Consider the following 15,956-nt stretch of genomic DNA (forward strand, 5'->3'; position numbering starts at 1 on the left):
GGGGGGAATTCTGTGACTCTGGTGCTTCGGGCCTCTGATCTCAGTCTTCCTGTCTGTGGTAGCACTGATAACTTAACGCTCTGAAGTGAGGCAGCCTTCCACCAAATCTTCATCCCCGAAGGTTATCATTCTTGGATTCTCAGACTTTGGTGTTGAACAGAAGGTCGGGAGATAAAGGCTGACCTAGGGATTAAACACTTCAAGGTCGTAGGCCCCGAAAGCATCCGGAGTGGTCATTAATCCTCTTCCCTCTAATTTCAGGAGTCGGAAAATTCAGATTCGAAATATCCCACCCCAGCTCCGTTGGGAAGTAAGTGATTGGGAGAGACCCAAGACATGGGGAAGTGGAGGCTGGAAAGGAAGCCCGGGCCAGTCTGGGTTGGCAGAGATGACTGGGGAGATCCCCCAGTGGTTCGGGGGTCGGCCAGGGATGCTAGTACTGAGGGAGGTTGGTTGGGTCTCATCCTCAGCCCAGGACCGCCCGTCCCATGTTAGCCCTTTGGGCTCGTGCCTGTGATGAGAGGCATTAGGGAGGTGGGTAGGGTGTTCCCTGAGCCCCAGACTTAGACCCCAGAGGCCCAAGTCTACTTCCAGAAAGGCCCTTAGATGCCTTTTTTGTGCTCAAGTACTTTTCTGCAAAGATACCCTGACAAGTTACCAGCAGTATCGGTACCCTGAAAAGAGTAAGCCAGACAGGTCATACTGCTCAAGTCCCCACCTAAGGCTCTGCCTGTGCCTTGGGGTGAGGATGTCCGGTGGCTGGCTTCGTGGCAGTTCCTGATGCTCAGAGTAGCTTCCTCCCTTCTCCTTGCTCCTAGGTGCTGGACAGCCTGCTTGCTCAGTACGGTACAGTGGAGAACTGCGAGCAAGGTAAGGGTATGGAGGCGGTGGGCGGTGGGGAAGGGGCTGGGTGGGTGCTGGAGCATTTGGGGGGATTCATTTTCCACGATCACATCCACCCGGCATACCAAAAGCAGACAGACAGGCAGAATATGGCCCGAAGGGAGATACATGCACAGGGGACGTGGCTGTGCTCCTTCTCTCTGACACAGGTTTCTCTGTTTAATGAGCAAAGTCATTCGTTTCCAGCATGGGATCCCAAGTCTTAAGTCATGGTCCAAAGAGAGGTCTTAAGGGTTTAGCAGTAGTACAAGCATAGAAATTGGGCGCTCAGCCTGAGTAGGTCTGCAGTCCCTTTTCTTTAAAAAGCTTCATGATTCTAAAAGCTTCATGATTCTTTATGTTTGGCTGGACTAGTCGGCTCGTTATCTCCGTGTAGAAGCTCTGATTGTCAACTCCGTGTCTTTGGTCCATATATATATATATATAAAGCAGAGATTACTGGGCACACAGTGATGGGCAGGCACAATCTTTCCAGAGTGGGCCCACAGGAGAAATCTAAGAAATCTGGGTCATAAAATATTTGCTGAGATTTCTGAGCTTTCTCCATTGCTTTGGGTCATAAATAATTTTCAGAGGAAACGAGCTAAAATAAGGAGCGGTTTTGGTTGGACATAAGGGAGAGCTTGGCCATTTGAGAAGATACGATTGGAGCTTGTAGATCTTCAAGAAACGTAAGGAGTCACCCCGTGGAGATTTAAATGTTCATCTCCATTTTCCGTGGAAAGGTGCAAGCTAGAAATCACTCGAGATTAAAATATTTGCCTCCACAAAGGTAAAGTGCTGGGTCCATCAAACAGGTTCTCCTGCTCTAATCCTGTAGGTTGCCTTTTTGTCATAAATGTCAGGACACAACAGGACACCCTGATAACCATTGCCCAGAACTGCTCACGCGTTAGGCTAATGACTGAGTTACTCCTGGACAAACAGCAAGAATAAGTGCTGGCTGGGGAGCCATCGTGAGCTGCCCTGGGAGGCCCCGCAGGGGTCCACACTGGTCCAGATCTGCCTGGGGGTCACCTGGGAGCTGTCACACACCATATCAGCAAGGGAGACCCGTTCCCTGGAGAGAACAGAATGGGAAATGTTTGATTTTGTTTGGACAGCAGAGGAAGTCTTCTGGTGTCTCTTTCTAAGTGAGGTCCTTTCTGTCCACTCTATTTAAAATCACGCCCCTTCGCACCGTCTCCTTTAACCCTGATTTACATTTTTCCGTGGCATTCATTCATCAGCCTCTGGTAGCTAGAGAATCTGATGATTGTACTTGGCGTTGTCCTGCCGCTAGAATGTCACCTCCAGTAAGGCCGAGTCTTTGTCCGTTTCACCCACTACTGTCTTTCAGTTTAACGGGGAAGATTGTTCTTTCCAGAATCTCCCTCGCTCACCACCGTGGTGGGGGAGCGCTGAGGATGAAGGCCCGAGGGGTTAAGAGTGGTCTGCACTGAGAATTTGTGGCCAGGTGGCTTATTATCCTCAGTGACGAGGGCAGAGGTTTAGTTTTTGTCACTGTCCCCCACCCTAAGGCTCAGCTGGTCCAGGGAACCCCAAATCAAAAGACAGACACAAGACAGGTTTATTTTATTAATTTAAAATAAGAGGTGTGCCCCCAGACCGCCTTAGAATTCTGTCATCCAGCCCAGTCTCTCCCTGTAGGAAAGAGTATAATGGCAAAGTCAAATGAAGACCGAGAGGTTTCATGGTAAGAACGGAGGACTTGGATGGGATTAATGGCAGATGCCATGAATTTATGATGGGTTGAATGTGCATTTCCACTGCCAAGATGTTTGGAAGACTGAGTCAGGAAATTGCCATCCCTCGGTTCCCCATAGCTGTTCCTCTCAGCCCGTTGAGCTTAGGTCATGATACGCTCACGTTTGGTCCATCTCTCCTTGATGTTCTGCCATGGATGTGGGTCTCTTCTGCCCTGTTCTTACAGGTCATGTCTTGGGATGTTTGTTTCTATAAATTGCTAATCTTACTGTGTGTGGATTTTTAGCTAGTTGAAGTTTCCAAGAATAAATTTGTATCCCAGACCGGGTTGTGCGCTCCCTGCTGCCTAAGTGCTATGCTCACTGCACCCTTGAGTTGCCCAGCTCTCTGAGGGGCTGGCCAGGGAAGTCAAAGGAAGACACAGAAGGGAAAATGCAAAAAAGGTTAATTTGAATTTCCTAGAAGTTCTGGAGAGGGGCCTAAAGGGGAAATATTTTCCCTTGTCATTCAGGTATTTCCTTCTTGCAACACGTGTAACTTCTTATATAACCTGGAAGGATGAGCTTTTAACGCTTGGGTTCATTGGTGGCATCTCCAGATCGCGCTGCTCTAACCTTGGCCTCTGTTTTGCTCCCCCAGTGAACACGGAGAGTGAGACTGCCGTGGTGAATGTCACCTATTCCAACCGGGAACAGACCAGGCAGTGAGTGGGCCCGAAGGCGGGGTGGGGAGGGTCTTCTCGGGGCCTTGGGAGCCAGGTAACAGATGCTTCTACAGGGCTGGGGTCTAGGCAGGCAGGAGTAGCCTGCTTGGGTTCTGTTACTGTGATAGCCAGCCGCAGACTCTTGTTCTTCGGTTCAGGGATCTCAAGGGTTCAGAAAACTCAGCAGGATTGAGAGCAAACCCATGGAAGGGAAGGGACCCAAAGACCCTCCCAGGAAAGGTGGGGAAATCCTCTTGGATTGGCTTTCTCTTGGGTCTCTAGTTGCCCTGGCCCCGCAAGGGTGCTTTGCTGTGTCGACGGCGCCATCTAGTGATGGTGAGGAGGAACTCTGGGATTTACAAAAGGGATTTGTTCGTGTTCTGATGTGGCGGGGGCAGACATTTTATTGCCGTGATGCCACCGGCCCAGTTCACGCTTTTCTCCGGTGCTCTCAGTCCCATCACACCCATGCCTTCTGGCTCCTTAAGCCCTTTGGCTGAGCAACTACACTTCTCACCCACTGGTACTGAAAGACTTTGTACGTTTCATGCATTGACTCGCATTTAGCTTTTGACAGCTTGCTTGTTCCTTCAGCGTGCCGCCTCTAGCCGGGTGATGGTACGTTGTAAAATCCCACCACTTCCTCAAATCCCATTTTCTTTTACTTTTCCTTATTTTTTAAAAAGTTTATTTTTAAGTTATCTCTACCGCCCGCGTGGTGCTCGGAACTCAGGATCCCGAGATCAAGAGTTAGCACACTCTCCTGACTGAGCCCTCCAGGCGCCCTGCCCCCATTTTCTTTTCAGTGGCTCAGGATTTTCTGGAGGTCCCTACTGCCCCTTGTGGCCAGTGTGTGGTCCTTAGCCTGGCTCCAGAGTCATGTCAACACTCTGCTTACTCCCCACTACCTGTTGCTGCCTTGTTAACATTTCTCACCTGCATCGGCCATTGTGGGACTGGAGGGCGCTCGCTTCCTCCCCTCCCACAGCGTTATTCACTCCTGCTTTGCAGACATTCCAGATACACTGAAACTCCTGCTTCCAAGCTGTAAGCAGGACATTCTGTCTCCCACCCCTCCCCCTTTTTTTAGTTTCCTCAAACATGGAAGGTAGCAGACTCCACAGGTGTAAAAACAAGTCTCTTGTCTCTTCACGTGTTTATTACATTTATTCACTTATCATGAATCACATGTGATTCTCACGTTACTCTTACATGATACATAGTTTTGGCTGAAATTAATAAGCCAGTTCGAAATCCATTGGGTATAACTTTTCCCTTTGATGTTTTCAGCCATTTAGACTGGAAAGTTCTCTGAGGTGGAGGTGGGAGTGGGGGTAGGTGGTCATCTCCCTGGTGTTGAGTGTGCTCCAAGTTGTGACCCAGGCTGCTTTACACACGGAGCGCCTTTGGTGTGATTGGCTTGGGTTGGAGTGACCAGTAGATTCTCCCTCTGTCCTCAGAGCCATCATGAAGCTGAATGGCCACCAGCTGGAGAACCACGCCCTAAAGGTCTCCTACATTCCCGACGAGCAGATAGCACAGGGTCCCGAGAACGGGCGCCGAGGAGGCTTTGGCTCTCGGGGTCAGCCCCGCCAGGGCTCCCCTGTGGCAGCGGGGGCCCCAGCCAAGCAGCAGCAAGTGGATATCCCCCTGCGGCTCCTGGTGCCCACCCAGTATGTGGGTGCCATCATTGGCAAGGAGGGGGCCACCATCCGAAACATCACAAAACAGACCCAGTCCAAGTGAGTGTTGGCTGCTGGGCAATGGAGCTGGGGTGCCTCCCGGTAGCACACCTGGGAGTCTCAGTATTTACTTTTCAGGAAATGTTGCCTGGAATGTGTTCCCTCTTCTCCTCATTGGGGGTGGGGGTGGGGGCAGGTGGTGAGGTTGAATGGGCTGGGGGCGTGCCATTTGGTGGCAGTGGCTGGGCCACACGGTTATTAGTAGGAAGGGTTCTAGAATTTCTTGTAGGAAGTGTCATCAAGCAAACGTAGTCTAGGTGAGTCGGCAGCCCTGGTGCTCTGTGGGTTGAGCACTGCCTGTCGGTGGCTGTTCGGCTGGGCAGCCTGGCCAACGCCAGCCCTCAGTGACAGGTCATCATCCCGCCCCATCTCCCACTCCACCACTGTTCCTCTAATCTCTTTAAAAATTTGACTTTATTTTTATTTGTGTATAGTTGACCACTCTGTAATCTTTGTAGCTAATCAGTGTTCTCTGGAAAAGAACAGGTCACGTCATGTCCTTATTCCGAATGCATCCTTTATTATTTACTTTTAATTTGGGACAGTGTGCCTTCCCTTTATAGTTGTTTCACGGGGGGAGTCCAGTATTTAAGGGGAAATGCAGCTTTAGAGCTGTGGGCTGGTGATTGCCAGCCCTGGGTTCCCATGCCAGACGCCACCATTGTCCCCCACCACCTCCTGATTGAGACAGAATCCAGAGCAGCACGCTGGCCCCGGGTTCCCCCGGCGCTTTCTCTGCCCTTCCCCCTTCTGCACTTGGACTATTCCAAGAGCTGTTTCTGTACTTCCGGGCGAGGAGAGGTGGCAAGGAGGGTGCAGAAGACTCCGGGTTTCACCGGGGACCCGTAACCGTCCTTGACCTTGTGGTCCTCAGGATAGATGTGCACAGGAAGGAGAACGCAGGTGCTGCGGAGAAGGCCATCAGCGTGCACTCCACCCCTGAGGGCTGCTCGTCTGCGTGTAAGATGATCTTGGAGATTATGCATAAGGAAGCAAAGGACACCAAAACGTAAGGCTTTGTAACCAGGGGGTTGCCGCCTCCCCCGCTGCATTACTTTCTGTTTGCAAGAATGCAGGAATAAACAGGAGACAGAGGACATAAACTGAGACATGAGGTTCTCTTTCCCACAAGTAACACCCTGTATGCCCCTTAGCGGTTCTGTGCATTTACAAGCATATGTGTGTGTGTGTGTGTGTGTGCGTCCGTATACGTGCGTGTGCACAGGTGTGCATGTGCGTGTTTTACCAGAAGTAGGACTATAATGAATGTATTCCACAGTTGGCGTTTTTCACGCTTATGGATCAGTAATTACTGACCCACCTCATTCTTTCTAAAACGGCATGGAATTCTGTAGTATGGGTATTTTGAAGTATACAGCTGAGTGAATATTAACACGCATATACCTGCAAAACCATCGCCACGATTACGATAATGAGCATGGCCATCGCTCTGGTAGTCCTTGTGCCCCTTGGCGGCCCATCCCTGCCTCCCCATTTCTCCAGCACTAAAGCAACCGCCAACGTGTTGATTTTCGTAATCTTTTAAAATGTAGTTTTGTCCCGTGGTTTGTCCCGGAAACCCCGCGTCTGCAGTGGCATGCTCTCCGAGTCTGCCTGGCCCACCATGTGACCACTCCTGTCCCTCCCTCCTTCCCAAGGGCCGACGAGGTTCCCCTGAAGATCCTGGCCCATAATAACTTTGTGGGGCGTCTCATTGGCAAGGAAGGGCGCAACCTGAAGAAGGTGGAGCAGGACACGGAGACCAAGATCACCATCTCCTCGTAAGGCTCTCCTTTACCTCTTTATGAGCGGGGTGCCGGGGGGCTCGGGGGTGGCAGTATGCAATATTGAGCCTTACTACTTGGCCCCAGAAGTCGGGTGCGGTTTCTGCCCTCCTGAAGAATAATCAGTGAAGTGGCAAAGAGTGTTTATCTCTGTGAGGCCTGGGGTTGCTGAAGCACATCCTTCCGTCCTCCGGCCTGCCCATCACGCCTGTCCCCTGCATCTCGGAGAGCCTGCTGCCAGGGGGGTCTCAGGCATGTTTGCCAGGCCGTGAGAAGTGGACCGACCTGGGTCCTGGTCTGAGGATTGAGTGTATGCTCTCCTGTGTCGTGGCCTGCCTCTCCCGGAGGAACCAGAGCCAAGCAGATCGAGTCCTCTTCTGTGAGCGCTGTGCCTGTTGATTTCATCCCAGACTGTTCCAAAAGCACAGGAAATGGGTTGCCAAGAACCCCTGGAGAAACTTCCAGTCCTGAGCATCCTCCCTGCTTTACGGGCGATGGAAACCTGTCTGTCATTGGACTCATTGCAAATTCAGGGGTTTCAGTTGGGTGTTCTCCTCTCCCTGCACCTCGCTCCCTCTCTGCCCGGGTTACGGACTGAAGGACAGAGATGGGGCGCTATTTGCTGAAAGTGAAACAGCTGTTCTGCGGCTGATTCCCAGCCAGGGCCTCTCCCTGATGGGAGGATGACGTGGCTCTGCTCTCCCGCCAGGCTGCAGGACCTCACCCTTTATAACCCTGAGAGGACCATCACTGTGAAGGGGGCCATTGAGAACTGCTGCAGGGCCGAGCAGGAGATCATGAAGAAAGTTCGGGAGGCCTACGAGAACGACGTGGCTGCCATGAGTGTGAGTGTCAGGCGCCTCTGCTTACCCTGACGCTCTGAGCCTGAGGCCCAGCAGAAGGGGGTCTCCATGTGGGGTCGGCAGGCCACATGCTTTTGGATCTCCAGTTCTCCAGATCTTTTCAGTTTAATGAATAGAGATTCTTTATCTGATTCCTAAGGTGGGCGGTGGGTTTAATTCTGGGCTTCGAGGTCTGCGATCTTCATATAAAATTGGTGTGTACTTCAGTGAGTAGAGGGGCCATAATTTTCATCTGATTTTTTTTTTTAATTTAAGATTTTATTTATTTAAGAGATAGAGTGCGAGAGCCAGGGTGAGCTGTGGGGGTGGGGGGTAGGGGAGGAGCAGAGGGAGAGGGACGAGCAAACGCGGCATTAAGCGTGGAGCCCAGCGTGGGGCTCGACCCCACAACCCTGAGATCGAACCTGAGCCGAAATCAAGAGTTGGACGCCTCACCTTCTGAGACACCCAAGCACCCCTCATCTGATTTTTAAAGGGGACTGAGGCTGTGGGGTACAGGAGGAAAGGCGAGCCGTGGAGTCTAACAGAGATCTGTCCTTGCTGTGCCTTCTCATAGGAATGTTCTAGTGCAGGGTTAGTGAAGTATACCACCAGAGAGATGGGACACCTGAGGCTCTGGTTGACCCTTCTGGTTGGCGTTGCTGGTTCGTAGTCCGGCGAGAATGTGCCATCACTCACAGCTCCTCGCTCCGAGCGTGCACGCATGTGTGAGAAGCAGAAGGGCAGGCAGGCTTTGTGCAAAAGTACTCCGTTGTCCTGTGTTTGCTCCCCCTCCCCCAGCGCTGCCCTGTGGGTTCAGCCAGGCCCCCGCGGCACGAGCTGACCTCTCCCTCCTCACCTTCCTCCCCCAGCTGCAGTCACATCTCATCCCCGGCCTGAACTTGGCAGCTGTAGGTCTTTTTCCAGCCTCGTCCAGTGCGGTCCCGCCCCCCCCCAGCAGCGTCACCGGAGCCGCTCCCTACAGCTCCTTTATGGTAGGTGCGGCATGTCGGGACGGGCGAGCCCTGGGCCCTTCCATGGCCTCCCCTGGGGTCCAGCCGCATGCGGGAGCCTGACACTTGCGAGTTCGCGGAGAGAGGGAAGGCAGGTGTGGGATGCCGCTCTTGGGCGGTGCTGCTAGCTGCTGGCGCCCACTCCGTGCACGGCACCTCGGTTTCCGCCTGGGCTGCCGTTGGCGGCGCTCTCCCTTGTCCTTGCTGGGCCCGGGGAGAGCCAAGGAGCGTGTCGCCCACGTTGGCCGCCCAGTGTCTGCCTGCTCCTCTTTGAGGATGCGCGCACGGGGGTGGAGGGGCTCCCAGGCCGTGACCCTCGCGCAGGGGAATAACAGCCCCTGTCTCGCAGCAGGCTCCGGAGCAGGAGATGGTGCAGGTGTTCATCCCGGCGCAGGCAGTGGGGGCCATCATCGGGAAGAAGGGCCAGCACATCAAACAGCTCTCCCGCTTCGCCAGTGCCTCCATTAAGGTGACCCGCGCTGCCTCCTTCCAGCTCCCGGGGAGAGGGGAGCGCTCTGCTTCTACCCCCTCACCCTTTCTTCCTGGACGCCCCGTGGGGCTGCTGTTGTGTGACCTCTTCCTCTGACAGATGGACGCCCCCTTTGCATTTGACCATGCCCTGGGGCCTTCGGTGCTCCTGGGCTTTCAGGGGAGGGAGGAGGCCGAGTTGCAGCCTAGAAGGGGAGCTTAGGTTCTGGCCCAGACTGAGGTGGGTTCAGCCCCCAGCCCCTAAGCCAAGGCCGTCGGCCTCAACCACTGTTCCCTTGTCACTGCCATCAGTGTCCTAATACCATGAAATGATGTAGCCGGGGGCCCCCCCCACTCCCGAGCCAGTGCCTGGCGCTCAGTGGTTGCTCCGTAGATGCCGGCTGTCTTTCTGCCTCCCTTCCCCAGGGTCCAGTGCAGAGAGAAGGGAGAGTCTGTCCTCGTGAAACAAAGTTAAGTTTCACAAGCCTCAGTCCGGTTGTGTCGATGGTCCTGAAGGAGTTGGTCAGACACAGGGATTCTTTTCTACTGAAGTATGGTCCCCGCCCTCCTCACCGTGGGCATTTTGTCTGTGCCCCCCCCAGCTGTGCACAGGACCCCACAGAAGCCTCTCCAGGAGGCTGGGAGGGTGGGTGGCAGGGAGGCTGTCCTTAGGGAGTGTCCTGGACACATGCACCCACGGTCCTCATCACATTTTTGGTGCAGGAGTAATGCCCTTGGGGCTCAAGGCCTTTGTTCTCGCCTCTCCTAGCCCTCGGAAGTGGGTGGTGGCATTAGGTGGTGGCAGGGGGCTTGGAGCAAGTGGAGGTCGGGGGCACCTCTTTGACCAGCTCTTTGCTTTCTAGATTGCTCCTCCCGAAACTCCTGACTCCAAAGTTCGTATGGTCATCATCACTGGACCCCCAGAGGCCCAATTTAAGGTTCTCATCTTTGTTTTTCCAGTGAAAGGGAATCAAGGTTGGGTGGGAGTGGAAATCTGCACAACACTTTCTGAAAGTTTTTATTTATGTAAGTCATGTCTACACCCCCCACGACCCTGAGATCAAGAGTCTCCCGCTGTGCTGACAGGGCTGGCCAGGTGCCCCGAGGACAGCACTGCGGTGCTGCTTTCAGTTTGGCGTCCAACTCAATTTCTACTGACTTCTTCCCTCTTTAGTTCTGAAGGTGAATAGAAATGTGGGACAGAAGGAAGGCTGAGGGCATCTTTCTTGTGCCTTGCCTTAGTTACTAAGGAAGATCTTTGACGCCCAGTTCCCTTCTCTCCTTTAAGTTGTACGACATTGCTGGGTCCCTGGACTTCTGGTCACAGAGCCAGAGAGCGGACAGTCAGCTCCTCCTGACCTAGGCAGGCAAGGAGAACGGGGACGCTCTAGAGGCCGTGCGGAGTAGCCAGCAGCCTCTCCTCTGGCGGGCCGGATCAGCTGGCTTGTTCACGTAAATGGGCCTGTAGGATTTTGTAGCTTATGAGTCGTACCTCGGGGAGGTATGTGTTCAGGTCCTCTACCAGGCTCTCCAGTATTACCAGTAAGCAGAAGGAGCAGCTTGAAGCTGTTGGCCATTTTCACATCACCTGGTGTAGATGGTTGATGCACCCTGGGTTGGGCCTGGGGGGCCGGAGAGGATGGGGGTGGAGCTTGGGGGCCGTATTTCTGCGTTTACCTCGCTCCCCTTTTGTCCTGTGTACGGCCCGCTGATGCACAAGGACCTCCTCCTCTCTCAGGCTCAGGGAAGAATTTATGGAAAACTCAAGGAGGAGAACTTCTTTGGACCCAAGGAGGAAGTAAAGCTGGAGACACATATCCGGGTGCCAGCATCAGCTGCCGGCAGAGTCATTGGCAAAGGCGGCAAAACGGTGAGCCTTGAGGGTCAGGGATGAAAGTTCTGGGTCTTCGTCCTCAAACCCAACAGCTCCGCCCTGGCCTCCTGCTGCTCCCCTACCCCGTACAACCTTAGGACTTCCGGCTTGCTCCTTTACCTGAGTCCGCTCCCCAGCCTGGCTCCGGAGTCCTCCAGTTACCTGCTAGTGACATGCCTCTTGCCCCTCCCTCCAATCCCCTCCATGCTTTCTTGATAACACCTTGAGCTTCTCTCTGCCCCCCACCCCGCCCAGGTGAACGAGTTGCAGAATTTGACAGCAGCCGAGGTGGTAGTGCCAAGAGACCAGACCCCGGATGAGAATGACCAGGTCATCGTCAAGATCATCGGGCATTTTTATGCCAGCCAGGTACATGTGGCAGTCCCCCTCGTGGGAGGGCAGCGGGAGTCCAGGGGTCAGAGAAGCAAGAGGCCGGACGTTGACTTGCATGGCTTTGACCATGGCTTTGACCAGTCCCGTGGACTCTGCCTGCCTCTGGACTGGGCCATTCTTTTCCAAGTGTAGGAGTGTGGTGTAGATGTTTTATTCCCTCTTAGAACTGTAGGGAGAGTGATTTCAGAACTTCCGTATGTAGTATATATTCGGTATAGTGAAGAGTATGTATCTGTGTTTCTTGTAATATATTAAGTCTTTCCTGTTGTCTGGCTTTCGTCCTTTGCTAACCCCTTTGGCACCAGATAAGAGAGGAAATCGGTATTACCCACCACCCAGTGTAGTTAGCGGAACACTAACAGTAGTAACAACATTCTGGTTGCCTTTTTCCAGTGCAGACCCTTTTCCTTTCTCACAATGACCGCTCCATCCCATCCCTGGTTCCAGTTCTTCGACCGTCCCATTCCAGAACTCACCATCCCCACACCGCCTCCAGTGGGCCAGTCGGCACCGCCCGGCAATGGGACTGACCCCGGAGTCTGGAAAGAGGGTGGATATCAGGTTCAAACACTCTGAATCTCAAAAGTCAGAGAAAGGTTAATTGAAAGGGAATGGGGTTTCCCTGAAGTCCTCCGGCGTCAGACCTGGAAGGGATATGGAGACTCCCGGACACAAGCCCATCTGTTCAGAGGCTAGGCACTTCCTAAGCTAGACGCTGCCTAAGCAGTCAAGGGCGGTAAGGAACCCGGAACCCCAGAGCCCCGGTTCCCGGCGCTCGGTTCCCAGTGTGGTGTGGCCTCGCAGCTCCAGGCACAGGGGTTTTGGAAATAGAGGGCGTTGAACTCAAACCCCACATGGCCTTTCTGCTGTATGGCCTGGGCTAAGAAACTTTCTGTGGCAGTCCTTGGAGAAGTATGAACAAGAGCCACGGTAGTGTCTGAGACTTCGGCGTGCATCTGGTATACCAAGCACCACTCTGTGGTTCACATGCGCTAGCTCATTGAATCCCCATGACAGTCTCGTTGTACAAATGAGGGGCGTGGTAGCGTTGAGGATCGATCTAGGGACGCACCGAGCCAGGATGGTCTCAGTACCAAAGCGGGCGGGGTGTGTGTGTGTATTTTTCATGTGTTAGAATGAGAATTAGAGGGAAACCTGAGTAGGAAGTGGTATAAATCCTGAGTCCGCAGCCTTTCCCCACCTACACCACCTTTCTCTTGAACCAAGGAACCAAGCACTCCGTTTATGGAAGGAGGCGATACTGGTAAACCAGTTAGGGGCGCCCCATGTTGCAGTTGGGTTCCCTTGCCCAGCTCTGTTCTTAGCGAAGAAACCTTTAGGAAGGAAAGAGTAAAGAGACGGATCCTTGGTATTTTGTCCATTTTTGATGGCGGAGCTTACATTTCACTGCTTGTTTGTAAATCCGTGCCTGGACATTTCGTCCCCTTTGCTGGGGACATGCACGCGCATGGCGGAGCTCTGAGTTGTGAGGCGCTCTCCTACCTGATGACCTTCTGGCCAGATGTGCTCCTGGGGACTCCAGGAGTTTTATTTTGGGTTCACTAGCATGTGTGGCAACTTTGTCAATTTTTCAGTTCTGGTGTATGAGTTTGTATTCCGGTTTCCCCTCCCCCACCTTGCTGTAGTCATCCCACCCCGCTCCCCGGGGCGAGGGGCTGCTCGGGGCCCACGGGGAGGCAGAGAAACTTCAGGTCCCCGCTTACCCTTGCTCTTCCTGTTGTGTTTGTTGCTGGTGTCTCGATCCTGATGGCCTCTCTCCCTCCAGGGTCAGGCTCTCCCCTTGCCTTTGGAGAGATCTTCACTCTTGCCTCTTGTCTGGTTCTCCTACAGATGGCACAGAGGAAGATACGAGACATCCTGGCCCAAGTTAAACAGCTGCACCAAAAGGGACAGAGTAACCAGGCCCAGGCACGGAGGAAGTGACCAGCCCCTCCCCATCACGTCGACTCAAGGACAACGGGCTGGAATCGAGAGCGCGTTCTCCCCAGCAGGCCTGAGAATGAGTGGGAATCAGGGACATTTGGGCCGGGGTGTAGATCAGGTTTGCCCACTTGCTTGAGAAAAGACGTTCCAGTGAGGAACCCTGATCCCTCGGCCCCACACGCCCCACCAATTGGCCCGACATTGCCCACCCTCAGGGTGTCACCATGGAAATTCTAGCTCAGGGTGCTTTTAAACGTGGATTGTTTAAGTAAGTTCTCCAGGTCCCACCAAGAGGGTGGGTCAGACCCCAGTGGGAAGAGAAATAAAATTTCCTTCAGGTTTTTCAATCATGCAGAGGGGTGTTTCAATCAGCCTCAAAGGATGGTTTGCTTCTTGACCCTAAAATCCTTCCAGCCTTCTCCTACTTGGTCCGTTGATTAAAATACCTCTATTCTCGTGCCCTGACATAGCCTCTTCCTATATTCACACGAATTGTTTTATCTGTACTGCTACCAGAAAAAGTAGGAACCAATGCATTGCTTTGCTTATGTTATTGATTCAAAGGAGAAGACACACCAGCATCTGTTAGTCTAATTCCACTCCTTCCCTAACCAACCAACAGGAACAGCAAGGAGTAAAGAATGGGGGAGAAATATGATTAAAATATATAGTAATCCACGTTTAAAAGGAGTGCCCTTATGGCCGATCTAGTCCAGGTCACCATGTTGAAAAATTGGCGCAGTTAAAATTTTTCCACTCTGTCGGGACTTCCCCACCAAGATTCCCTGCCCCATTCACGTCCTTCTACCCATCTAGGTGCACATGGGTGGTACTGAATGCTCAGCGGGATAGGGGCTGACCACTGTACTGTCCCTGATTCCCATCATTCTCAGGCAGATTTTATATTTTTTTAAAGTCTATTTTAATGATTGGATATGAGCACTGGGAAGGGGACATGACTCCCCTTGATAAAGTCTCAGTTCCATGGAGGACTTGAGTGGCCCCAAAGGCTGCCACTGTGCCCTCACTCCAGCCCATGTGCTCCTATAAGGGCTGGTTCCCAGAGGCAGGGGTTGCGGGGCACTCCCCCCCCACGGCACTGTTCCCTTGGTGGTGGTGGGATGTGGAACCCAACCCTGAGCTCCCGGTAAAGCTAAAGTCCGTCATCTGGCATGTATTACGACTATTCAGTACATTGGAGAGTATTTGCTTCTGTTTTTATCCTAGAGGCTTATTTAACCGATGGCTTCTGCCTCCGTGAATGATTGGCATGACCAAAGTGTGCCTGAAAACAAAATTCAAAATACCAGCAGCGTTATGCACAAAGGGGTAAATAAGCTTAATTTATTAATTTACCAGGCTCAATAAGATCCCGTTGGAAGTTCAGCCCTTGTGGAAGACGGCAGCCATCAGTTAAATGAGGTTAGGCCTCCCCTCCGAATATACTGATTGTCAATGCATATTAGCCAGGTGGTGCACTTTAGCTACCTTGGACAATGCTATCCAGTGTGCTGGGAAGGGAGGAAGGCCTCTCTGCATGTGGAAAAGCCCATGCGTGGAGTCCCCTCCTTCCAACACTGCAACAACGACAGTAGTAATAACGAGACAACCATGACCCGTGGGCGGAGTCAGTCAGGTAATGCTGTGCGCGAAGTAAACTACCTCAAGGTATGAAGTTACCTCAGCAATTACTTTCCTTTTTGTTCCCCCACCTTTTTTTTTTAACCTTTTTTTTTTTCTTTGCGGCTTGCTGATATTTTATATAAAAAAAGAAAAGCAAAGCAAAAGAGAAGCTGATAGTCTTGAATATTTTATTTTTTTAATGAAAAGAAAAAAAACGAGAAAGTTATGTTTCATAATTTCTTACAACATGAGCCAGTGTAAGCCTTTAGGATCTCTCTATGGAGAACAGGCCCTGTGGGAAAAGGCAGCAGGGGCTGCTCTTTGGGGAGGAGGCTGGGGCTGATGGGGCAGGCCCAGGGTTGAGAGAGACCACAGGGGGAGGCTCTGATCTCTAACTCTGGGATTCCTAAGCCACTGGCCTCTCTCCTGGGAACTCCTGCATGCTGGGGTTCAGAGAACCTAGCAGAGCTGTGGGCTTCCAGGGGCCAAAAAACAGTCCCTGGCAACTGGCCCCTGGTGTCCACCCCCGTCTCTCCCTTTTTGGTGAAAGGGCATCCCAGCCAGTTTTCCCCACCAGTGGTGCTGTTGAGATATTTTAAAATATTGCCTCCGTTTTATCGAGGAGTGAAATAATAACTAAAAAATATACCCTTTAAAAAAAAAAAAACAGAAACAAAAACTCTATTTCTCTGTCTAGAAATATGGGAGCCAAGATTCCGTTGGTGGAAGAGACAAAGCTGCTCTCTCCCCCTCAGAGAGGTCCACCGGGTTTGTCATTGCTGTCTTTTTCTGTTTTTCTTTCTTTCTTTCTTTCTTTCTTTCTTTCTTTCTTTCTTTCTTTCTTTCTTTCTTTCTTTCTTTTCTTCCTTCCTTCCTTCCTTCCTTCCTTCCTTCCTTCCTTCCTTCCTTCCTTCCTTCCTTTCTTTTCTTCTTTCTTTCTTTCTTTCTTTCTTTCTTTCTT

The 15,956-nt window shown here is 52.3% G+C and overlaps 1 protein-coding gene across 2 annotated transcripts in view; it reads left to right on the forward strand.

Annotated features, from left to right (window-relative positions):
• The window catches only part of IGF2BP1 (insulin like growth factor 2 mRNA binding protein 1), a 39,858-nt gene extending 24,757 nt beyond the window's left edge, over window positions 1-15,101 (forward strand). The window contains exons 3-15 of one of the 2 annotated variants that reach the window (XM_026513082.4): window positions 262-310; window positions 819-870; window positions 3,250-3,313; window positions 4,774-5,055; window positions 5,930-6,064; window positions 6,714-6,836; window positions 7,549-7,684; window positions 8,554-8,676; window positions 9,044-9,163; window positions 10,026-10,100; window positions 10,901-11,032; window positions 11,291-11,404; window positions 13,280-15,101. In XM_026513082.4, coding sequence (XP_026368867.1) covers window positions 262-310; window positions 819-870; window positions 3,250-3,313; window positions 4,774-5,055; window positions 5,930-6,064; window positions 6,714-6,836; window positions 7,549-7,684; window positions 8,554-8,676; window positions 9,044-9,163; window positions 10,026-10,100; window positions 10,901-11,032; window positions 11,291-11,404; window positions 13,280-13,372 — 1,498 coding nt within the window. In that variant the 3' untranslated portion in view covers window positions 13,373-15,101. The remainder of the gene's footprint in view (window positions 1-261; window positions 311-818; window positions 871-3,249; window positions 3,314-4,773; window positions 5,056-5,929; window positions 6,065-6,713; window positions 6,837-7,548; window positions 7,685-8,553; window positions 8,677-9,043; window positions 9,164-10,025; window positions 10,101-10,900; window positions 11,033-11,290; window positions 11,405-13,279) is intronic. The other variant, XM_048224328.2, reaches the window with a different exon arrangement.
• Window positions 15,102-15,956: the final 855 nt, after the last annotated feature.

Source organism: Ursus arctos, unplaced genomic scaffold (genome assembly GCF_023065955.2).
Source record: "Ursus arctos isolate Adak ecotype North America unplaced genomic scaffold, UrsArc2.0 scaffold_24, whole genome shotgun sequence".
NCBI lineage: Eukaryota > Metazoa > Chordata > Mammalia > Carnivora > Ursidae > Ursus > Ursus arctos.